The 11295-nt window shown below is 41.0% G+C and overlaps 1 protein-coding gene across 1 annotated transcript; it reads right to left on the reverse strand.

The window, feature by feature from the left end:
* Positions 1-8838: 8838 nt before the first annotated feature.
* On the reverse strand, positions 8839-10156 carry LOC140581952 (forkhead box protein H1-like). The gene is made up of 3 exons (XM_072705897.1): positions 9841-10156; positions 9631-9726; positions 8839-9511 (listed from the first exon to the last, which is right to left on the reverse strand). Exons 1-3 carry the CDS (start codon positions 10027-10029, stop codon positions 8894-8896), a joined length of 903 nt encoding a protein of 300 aa, XP_072561998.1. The 5' UTR covers positions 10030-10156; the 3' UTR covers positions 8839-8893.
* Positions 10157-11295: the final 1139 nt, after the last annotated feature.

Here is an 11295-nt window from a genome sequence, read left to right on the forward strand (position 1 = left end):
TGACATGATGTAATAATTGGACTCAAGAGGGCTGCAATCTGCTTATGACTCACAGTCCTAAGACATGGAATGTATATAGTAACTGTGAAGTTGGTGCTGTATTTTGACAGGTCCAACACAAGCACGCCGTACTTTTTCCCAGGAAAACTGAATGTCTTTGGTGCAGATACTTGGCCGTGCATGATATTTAACACACAAAAGATTCCTGAAGCTTCTTTGGTGCCAATCATGTGATACAGGACTGCGATCTTTGGACCTTATGAGTAACCATCTGGGTTGAAAAAAAATCAGACCGACAAAATAATAAAGCAAAACAGGCAAGAACTTAATGGAACGCAGCAAGGTTGGGTCAATAATATACTAGGGTTAATGCTTTTATGCTCTCAAAGTTCAGGAGTCTGGATGATATATTAACACCGCGCTGAACTTGTGCTCATGGTGCATATTTTCCACACAAACCAGGAAAGAAAACATAAATAGACGTAAGTAACGCAAAAACACGTTCTTAGTGCCCTGTCTTGTTTAAAAATAGTACTGCCTGCATGTGAAATACAAATCAGGAAACATACACTCAAGCACAATAGGATACCTAAAAAAAACAGTGGCAGTGATGAATTTGGCAAATGGAATTTACTCAAAAAACTATTGTCTGGCATAAATCTTTACAAGGTGGGAATGAAAAAAATAAGTAACAGGATTAGCCCAATCACATACCATATAATCATTTCAATTAAAAATCCACATTACTTCATTAAGTAATCCCAACATTGTAAATTTATGAACCTTCTCATGTAAATTTATGAACAGTTTCTATTAATCTTAAGTAATATCAGACTGCTTGCTGGTGATCATAAGAATCCCCAGATCTCCACTGGGGAAACAGACGGGATTGTCATTTGTAGATAAGCAATGGATTTCAGAAGCACACCACATAATCCTGCAGAATAAATGCATACATTCGGAAAAATACATTATTGCTCCAATAAGAGAAAGAAGTACTTGAAATGGGACATTATTGTCAGCGCACTGGGAACACAGGGAAATCATGCATGCACAAACAACCACGAACCTTGGATGTGTGAGACAATACACCCACTCACTGCTATCCGATAGCTGCTAATGTTTCAGTAATATATTTCGGAACTTCTTCTACTGATTCGTCATTGTGCTTGCTTGGTTATTGCAGGCTGTCATTTTAATTCTGATACTATGTTTTCACAATGTACCATTACCTTGAACGCAACAATAACAGCAATTACATTTAACAACATCATATCTTCATGCTTATCTCTTAATAAATTACTAGCTCGTTGATTTCATAGGATAAAACCCCAAAACTTTTTGCTAACCAGCAGAGGATTATAAACTCATATGTATATCGTTTTAAGTGCATTCACTGAGGGCCGGCACGATGGTGCGGTTTATAGTCCTGTCGCCTCACATCTTTGCAACCAGGATTAAACTTTCTACCTGTATGGTTTGCATGTTCTCTCTGTCGTCGTGTGGTTTCCCCCGCCAGTCCAAAACAACATGCCAAGGTTAAGTAGAGTTTCCAAATTCCCAGTGTTAGTGCTGTCTCTGCAGAGGGCTGGTGCCCTATCCTGGATTATTCCCTGCCTTAGGCCTGTGGTTTCTGGGATAGGCTCCTGCAACACTCCATATGTCAAGAGGCTATAGAAAATGGATTGAATTCACATATATCATATTGCATGGCTAAATCTTAGGCATATTAGTCATGACAAATTTGGAAATACTTGATTGTCGTTCATATACACAGATATATTTATGAGCAGTGGTTTTATTGGTTGACATGAGTTATTAACAAAAAAAATTATACCGTTCTTGTTAATATTTCCATCCACCTGTCTCGTCAGAATCACGACTGCAGAGGTGGACATCCTGGGAAGCACTGAAGAGGAGAGACAGTGTTTTGGTCAGCTGCAGGTCACTCACACATCACCCATAGGCCCCAAGGGGATTTTCCACCCACAGAGTATGTCTTCAGGTGATGTAAACGAGATCAAACGGAGGACACGCTCAAGAACGTCAAGTCAACATGCAGCCATCACACAGCCACAATACTGGCCCCTTAATTGTGTTTCCAGCGACAAAGTTTTCTACCAGGAAAACTTTCTGGAAGAATAACATGCCTGTTTTCCCTTCGTTTTTATCGGTGATCTGCCGCTTACTCTAAAACAAAAACCCTCACTCACAGACGTTTCAGAGAGTGGGTTCTGTAGCTCATTCAAGCTCAATGGCTCTTTCAGTGCTGGAGAACAATGCATACATCGATATGATTCAACGGCCTCGGACAGAACCCAAGCCTCTAGCCTTTTGTGAGCGTGGCCACTGTGAGCTCATTCCTACAAGTCATTGTTACGCACGTATTCATTGTCAGAATTCTGTCATTGTGGCTTTCTAAGCAGGATCCTCTATTCTCCTGTAGGCAGAGAAATATAAAAGTGATAGAAAGCCAATTCCGTAAATGCGAATCCCAGCTTTGATATCTTGGGGGGCTGCTCTTAGGGGATTACTGTGCTTCAAAAGAGAAAATTTCACTCATTTGCTAAGCCAAAAAAGGTAAGAAAAATTATAGATATCACTGGGTTTGGTGGCTGTTTGAGGAACATCGTACTCAGATCATCTGTAACTCAGAAAACCTTTCCCACCTGCCTATGCATGCAAAATTATCAGATTATCTTGACTGAAATGTTCAGAATAAAACCTAGGAAACACAATCCTATGAAAGACAATAATTGATTCCCAGATGAAACCAGGTGGCAGGAATGACACCTCTGAACTTTCAGACGCTGCGATGCTTTCCCGATGCATGTGAATTTCCCAAGACCCCATGCGGCCGGTGCTTTCTGGGGCGCTGCTGAGAGATCATGTGACCTGGGATCAGCGAGATGTCAGCCTGTAGGGCGGCCATCCTGAATCAATTAAATAAGAAAGGTCTCAGACTCACATGCATATGCAGCAACAACAGGCCCCGCTGTGTCACTGGAGGGGCGCGCTCCTTTGCTTACCTCTCGCACAGAAAACATGGGTCCCGGGTTTCAGAGAAAACAAGCGCGGCAGTAAACATTCCCTGCTAGCTAGCGCAGCTGAGCTGGGCTGGGCCCTCACGGCCTGGGCCCTCACATCAGCCTGATAAAGCATTGCAGACCCTCCAGAAGACAGAGGAGGTCCTGTACGAGGGAATAAAGTAGGGGTAAAGTGTGAGAGAGATCACAGACTGGGAGTGAAATCCTGCTATACATTACCATAACACCAGTCTCACCCATAGCCAGAGAAACCATTTGGCAGAACTGAGTTAAGGCACTTCCTGTGCACTGGAAACCAGTTATGCAAGCCAGTTATGTCAATCTCCTGTAATCATGCAGATGTCACTAATGTTAACATGAAATAGCAGGATGACTCTCACGCCAGATGCCTGAGAGTTGGTAACCCTGCCCTATAAAAGCTGCATTAACAAGTAGATGACCATTTGTGACTTTCAGTTTAGTTTTGATGTGCTCCGGCAAAACAATTGTGGGAAATGTAGCCACATTGAATTTTGAAGGGCTGAAAAATAAATTTCAACACATTAACTGTTTAAATGTTTTGTTATTGTAACTGGCAGATGTTTAGGAAACCATCTGTTTATTGTGATGACATCAGTCAGTGACCAAAAACCATTCTACTCAAGGGCGTAGGTTTGGTTTCAGCATTAGTAGGGACCAGATCAGCCCCACCTACCTAAACACACATGGTACTTCCACAGTATTGCACGTCCCTACCATCCATACTGAAATCCATGTCCTTGAATCCACTGGCAGTTAGGCCATAAACTCATAAAATGCAAAAAGAGATTTCGACTATTGCTACTTGCTAAGAGCACATTCACAGCATGAGTTATCACAATAAAAAGATGGAATAATGTTGTAAATAAAATGTTATTTTAATCAAGGGACTGGACATACTTTATTACTTTAAAACTTCTGTAAACAGGGCCTGCATTCCACTTCATGGCATTCCTCTCCTAATAATAAAAAAAAATGTATAAAGGTGTGTTTAAAGTCTTCAACATATATGTTACCATATATATATAGCAGAATGAAGAAAAATATTGTCCTAACTAACAAGGCTTTAAACAACGAAATGGGTAGATTAATGTGATAACATGTTGTTATTAATATAAATAAGTATCAAATAAACATTTTGGGAAACCGGAAATTCCGGTGGCATAAGATATTGAGGTTATATGCTTCCGATACTTGTCTCTAAATTGTAGAGTCAATATGTATTTAAAGCATGTTTCAAACTTGACTTGCTTAAGAAAAACGCTGCGGTAGTGATTTTTATTTACATCATTTTATTTGGATCGAAATTCGTACTATGCTCGAGTGAAGGATTGCGACGCCTTTATGAATGGAAGCATGACACATTCTCAGTACGATACCAACCTCACGTCTGTCCCGGGACGTGACGAACGTGACTCTATTATTTGCAGGAGGCGTGTATGTTTATCTTTCGTTTAAACTGCGTTTTACTCCACTGCGAGTTTGGGAGGCGAACTCCCTAAAAATGGAACATCAGATATTCATCATATCCGTCATTTGTCCGATGTGAAATGTGAATTAAACTGGTCATTGCGTTTAAACACACAAAAGGCCATATATAGGTGTCACAGGAAAACCCGGATTTCACCTTTTACTTTATCTCTGCTATTTCGGATTATGTATTTCCTGTTCTTCGTCGTATGCATTGCTCACGTCTGGGTGTTCGGTAGTTGCGTTGCAAAACTTAAGAAGGCTAAAGAAATCGTGAGAAACTTGTGGTTTAAAGGGAAGCTGATTTGATTGCTGATATCGCTCCCTAGAGAGAATGAATGGAAGCGGCAATGGCCTTTGGCGAGCGTACAAACCCGGAGCAAGCACAACCGGGCTGTTTTAAGATATAGCCTTAATCCATGCAAGGACTACAGGTTTGGGAAATAAAGCAGCCGGTACCTATATCCAGACGGCCGTACAATGGATGATACGGGCACCACAGCCAAAACAAGCATCGCCGCGTCTAAACAAAACACAACGCACGTTTGCAGGAATTGCACACGATTCTGCCTCTCATCCGCTCCAGTCCTCCTTTTTCCTTTCGTGAGAACTGAATGTCCTGCTTACGGCATGTGTATACGGCTTTGGCATTTAATTCAAGGGGATTAAGTGTTGAACTCGTTTACCTATACTCAAAGCTGCCCAGATATATTACCCCCAGGGAAAAGGTGACAGTCAGATTTAACATCAGGGCATGAACGGTATATATGACGGTTCTTAAAATGCATTAAAGTGTTAAATGAAAAACATCAGTGATTAAGCTGAGAGTATGGTAACAGATTTCACTGTAAATACAAAAAACATGTGACTGGAGAAGATGAACACTGACAACGCATTCAGCTTCGATGTTCAGGTTTCAGCAATGTGGATTAAGAGGGGAGCTTCAATTGTTTTTATAAGGAACCTTCAACAACTGTTCTGTCTAGTTTATGTAAACCTGGAGTTGAGGTGTGATGGATTTCTGCCTGCACTTAATCTGTGTTGTTTCAGCCGCTGGTAATTATGCAGGATGGACAGAATGCTCTCTTTGTCACTATGCACTGCTTCCGTGGTCTGGGGGGGGGGCACAGGCCAGTGGTCTGTTCAGGATGACTGTTATGTCTGTTGCTGCACCTGGAAGTTCAGAAATCAGGACCTTACGAGGAGCCTTGTGGTCCTCAACGGTGTAGGAGAGATTTTGTTATTTGGGGGAACTCAACTTAGTAATTTAAATATGAAGATCTATTCATTGTGGGGTGGGGTGGGGTGTGGGGGGGGGGGGGGGGGTGAGAGATATATGAATACAATTTAAATATGTTCCCATGTCCCCCTCAGTTCTTATGCCCCTGATTATCCTGACTCGGGTGGACCAGAGAGAGCTAAGTGTCTTTCTTGTGCAGTGGAGAGCATCTGTGGTTGATAACAGGACCTGGGGTAGAGCGTGATCCTATCTCCGATCGATAAACCCAGAGAGAAAGTAAAGAGAATTTCCACGCGGAGATCAATAAAGAATCTATTATTATTATTATTATTAGTAGTAGTAGTATTAACTGAGTTACCCTAAGTCAGTGTTTTCCCATTCGGTCCTCAGGGACCCACAGACAGTTCATGTTTTTGAGCAAAAATCTGTACTGTCTGGCAGGGAGCTGGGAGGGAGCAACAACGCGGACCATCTGTGGGTCCCTGCGCAGCGCGTTGGGAAACACAGCCCTGGGAGAATAGTTTTCCTGTACGGCTTCCACTGAGAAATATTTCAATGTAAATAGACTTTACACTGTGCTATCTTAAACATATTTGTATAAGCATTCAGGTGGAAATATTTCGTAAAGGTTATTTGGTCGAATGCAATAAGCTTTATAAATTACAAAAATGTTAGGCCTTTCAGTAAGTGAAATGATATATTATTAACCCTTTATATATTCATTTTAAAAATTGTGTTACCATCCACCAGTCTATTCATCTTATTTAACTGTTAATTCAATACAGGGTCATGGCAGGACCCCAGCAAGCAAAATGGTTTGTCTTTGTGTTTAAAAAGCATCTGCCTGATTCCTCTGTCAAAAAAAAAACACAATTTAGTTTAACTGGTGCAATTCATAACTGCCTTCAATTTACTTTAAATATCATAATAGATTATTGGTGAAATATACTCAATTTAATACAAACTAATCCATCCTCCTATTAGAATAATGATAGTAATGATTCATCCCCATGGGGGAATTCTACGAGAGCGAGAATGGGGGTCACAGCGCAGGGTCAGCCAGTGTACGGCACCCTGGAGCTGGGGGGGTTAAGGGCCTTGATCTGGGGCCCAACAGTGGCATCATCCTGATAGCAGCAGGATGTGAACCGGCAACCTTCTGATGTCCGGCACAGGGTCCTAAACCACATAGCCACATGGCACCTATGTTCTCCACCAATAAAAGACAAAACAAATCAGCTTCGCTTGTCAGTCCTCGATCTAGCCATTGACTGAGACGAACCCCCTCACCCTCAGGGAGCAGCACAGATGTAGGTGGTCCAAATGCTGGCGACTATGCAGGCAATGCATTCCACTGGCCAATGACTGCCAAATGCATTTAGCAGGTTATAGTTTCTGCAAGCCTGTGAATATTATTTTAAAGGGGAGAGGGGTTTAGTGGAATTGAAGATGATGAGAAAGACCATTGTTTTGTTCTGTTAAGACGTGTCTCTTACTTCTTGCCAAAATGCACAGTCAGGGGAAATCTTTCGGAAATGTTTTGTGCTGCAGTCAAGGCTGCAGAAAACATCAGTTAAAGATCATAAACTTTTTTTCTTTAGAGATTTAATGGAAATATGATAATGAAGGTCAAATTATAAAAACAGGATAAGTAAGTGCAAATGATAACTATCTTTGGCTTTAAAATGTAATCCAAGTGCCTTAACATTTCAAATGTAACCCATGTAATCCTGGCCTATGTAATTACACACACCTTTGGTTCAAGTTTTCATCAGGGTTGCCTACTTAAGGCAATAGCCTAGAGGTTGAAAGATTTCAAGGTATTAAATGAGTTATTTATATTGTGTCATTTAGGGACGTGTTTAAACTACGATCATCTCACTGCAGCTAAACGATGCGTATGACAAGGTTTAAGAGAAATTGCAGAAACGGTGACCTCTAGTGCTGTTTGGGTGAATTGTAAAGGGACGCTTCGATACAGTTTAGTTTAAATCTCATTTGCGATTTAAATTGCAGGCTGAGAAGACACTGGACTTTTATAAGCCATGTTAGACTTGTTTAGATTAGATAGATAGATAGATAGATAGATAGATAGATAGACAGACAGACAGACAGATAGGCTAGATAGATAGAGATACTTTATTATCCAGAAGGTTCCTCTATCTATCTATCTATCTATCTATCTATCTATCTATCTATCTATCTATCTATACCGTAATAAGTCACATGGTTTATAAAACTCCAGTGTCTTCTCAGTCTAAACTGCAAACGGTGTTTGGCTTCAAATTAATCTTGCTCTATGCCTAGTTCAGAATCAGTTATTTGGACGTAATTTGGAGCTACAGCACCACCCGGTGGTTCCGGTTAATCTTGCAGCCCAGTAGCCTTTGCTTTCCGAGATTTGCCGCTTACCCCCTATGGGCTGATATTTGTGCCACTAGAAACTGCATATGAATTGTGTAATTGTGCCATAACTTAAACTAACCTAGAAGTAAAATTCATATCCCTAGCTAGTTTTGCGTTAGTGTTCCATATTAACATAAACTAGCAGTGCCAGAAATCGTTCATTTAACCACATATACTACCATATACTAACCAGACATATGTTTATGCTATCGCTTGTGTATATAAAGCTTATTCTAATATATATATCGTAAGGTAATGCGCTTGCGACACGCCGGCACACACCCCCACTTTACCGCGACCGGCAGAACTGTCGCAAACGTGGAAATGAGTTGCGTCGTGAACCTGCGGTCGATTACTTTTCCTCAAGGCCCCGGATTGTGCGTCTCAAGTTGAGAATTTGCGAACTGAATTCAGATTCAACGAATACATTCAGATTCAAACTAATAAATTCAGATTCAGTTTTTTAATGCGACAACTGCAGATTCAAATACACGATTCACATTCAGTTTCTAGTGGCACGAATATCAGCCCATAGGACTGTCCCGCTTTTTAGTTTAAATTGAATGTTATTTAGTTAAAAATGCATATCAGGTCTATTAAATGATGAAATTGAATGGATTTTATCTGAAATTACACAATCGTTTCACAATGTATGCATCCATGGCGACTTCATTTTAGTATAAAGTGCGTAACGTTATCTATCGCATTTCACCTATAACCTAAATTGATGCGTATAGTAGGGAGATACTTTAACTAAATTCCACGACTCGTTCAACTGGAAAGGTATATTGAGTAAAGGATAGTAAGGAAAAGGCAAATCTGCAGAGAAACAAGCTCTCTTTCTGGGCATGGCGGTATTATCGGAGTAGATCGCGGTGTAACCGTGATCTCCTGCAAAGTTCGCCTGCACGCAGTGTCCACGTCCGGTGTCCAACAAGTCATGCACACGTGTGTCCCAACTGCATTTCCTTTTCGTAGCATTCCTCCTCTTCGTGTGTAGCAATTCCTGACCAACTTTCTGCGGTGATCCGTGCGAAATGGGCTGCACTTTGCCTACACTGCATGAATTGTCTTTTCTCAAGAGCGACTCGATAGAAAACGGGCCGCTGAACTTGACTGCGCAGTTCTCCCGGCCGGAGCTGTCCATCACCGGGGCGGTAACATGGTTCTCTCCGCCGGTCTCTGCATCTCGCATTGATCTAGATGCCAGATCTGGGAAGATGTGCTCCATGCCCTTGAAGTGCCGTCGCAGCATTTGTGGGGTGATCCGGCTTTCATCAATTCTCCAGAAATTTTTTCGCGGATTTGGACTTTCTGGATTCACAGGAACCTGAAAAATATCATAATTCCATTACTTAAGAAAATAGGCCTAAGTCCTATTTGTTAAAGCTAGGCCTATATATTACACAAGAGAGGTGCAATACTTGACACACAATCTGAAATACATACCTTAAGAAAGCAATCGCTGGACGTCAGACAGACTCTGATATTATTTTGAAGTCCTTTTCTGTCCCCCGATATGACCGTCTGTAGCTTGTCCATTATCTGTCAAAATGGAAAAATGACAGTCAAGGCCTAGTGTAAAATTTTCATCAATACTGTAATGCAGTCGGTACTTTATGGTGATACATTAAACAGCGTTGAGTATTTCTCTCTTACCTGGCAGAAGGTGAGTCTCTTACTCGGTGACCCTTGAATAGCATTAGCAATCAGACCCAAATACGTGCTGCGCGGCTTGCAATACCGCTTGTATTTTCTCCTCTGCAGTCCGCCGGATGAATCCTGGGTGTACAGGTATGTCCTGTTACGGGAGGTTGCAGGCATGGTGGCCGTGATGCAGTTCTTCATCCTGTGTCAGCAAAAGCAAAGAAGACCTCTCTTGGATGGCAGATCTCAAATGCTGGAGACCAAGAATCATGAGGATATGTAGCTTGTAGGGACAATGGCGACATAGAAGGTGTGCATTCCAGACTAACGAGTCCTTTGAATGCAGTAAATAGGTGCTACATGTCTAATTAATTCTTGTCCTGATAAAAGTACTCTTCCATTTGCAGTTATGCTGATTTAATGGGTCTCGTTAGGAAACAATCGTCCTTCCGTATATTTTACTGTACAGATAAGCTTCAGATAAAAAAAAAAAACATGTATTTACCTAATTGTGTCATGTTAATGTATAACACATGCTTAATCATTGACTATACAGCTGGCGTTCCGTCATTGATGTTTGTGTGGCTAATATAGTGCTTATATACTTCCCCGCATTTTTATATAATTTGAAATCATATAGTTAATTCACTCTTTTTGTAAGTCTTCTTTATGTTTGTGTTTTATCTTTTATAATTGGCGTTAAACTAACCATGGGAATAGTTATCTGAAATAATTCATATAAGATACAAGTTCAGCCTTTCTGTCAGTGGGGAGAGCTGGCGCTGCCTTTGAGCCCATGCGTATTTTGCTACAGTTCGTATTTTATTAACTCGGGAGGAATCTAGCGGTTGGCATAAATGCGCACAGGAGAAGGGCTAAAAATGCTTAATTTATGCTAACTTTACATATAGAGAGGATGTTTAAATCTCAGAGGTCATTCAGATTATTTTCAGTAGGGGACGCCAAAGGAATGCTATTTGCAGAACATAACACCGTGATGGTTGTGAATAAATAAAATAAATAAGTAATATATCCGAAAGATAAAAAGATACGTTTCAGGTCTATGTAATGAGTGAAATATCAGGGTTCTGTCAATTGCAGCAGGAAATGTCGTTTATTGAGTTTCAAGCATCAGAACAGAAGTCCCCCGATTCACTTAATCCCTCAGAAATGCCGTCAGGAAGGATTTTGACACTACACTGTAAAAGAGAGAAAGTTAAGACAACCTAAAATTTCAAGGCAACATACTGCACTAGATTTTTGAATTTTGAGGACTCGAACTTTTAAATTTAGAAGAAAACCACCAATTGTTGTACCAACCATGGGCGTCGCTAGGCCATTTTTAGGGGGGCTTCCCCTAACATTTGTACTCAGCCCCCCTAAAAATTCTCCATAAACTTTACTCAAATTGGTGATCGCCCACGTCCCCTTTAAATTTCATATGAAAACGGCGGCAGACTTCGGTCC

The sequence above is a fragment of the Paramormyrops kingsleyae genome, chromosome 23 (genome assembly GCF_048594095.1).
Source record: "Paramormyrops kingsleyae isolate MSU_618 chromosome 23, PKINGS_0.4, whole genome shotgun sequence".
Classification (NCBI taxonomy): Eukaryota; Metazoa; Chordata; class Actinopteri; order Osteoglossiformes; family Mormyridae; genus Paramormyrops; species Paramormyrops kingsleyae.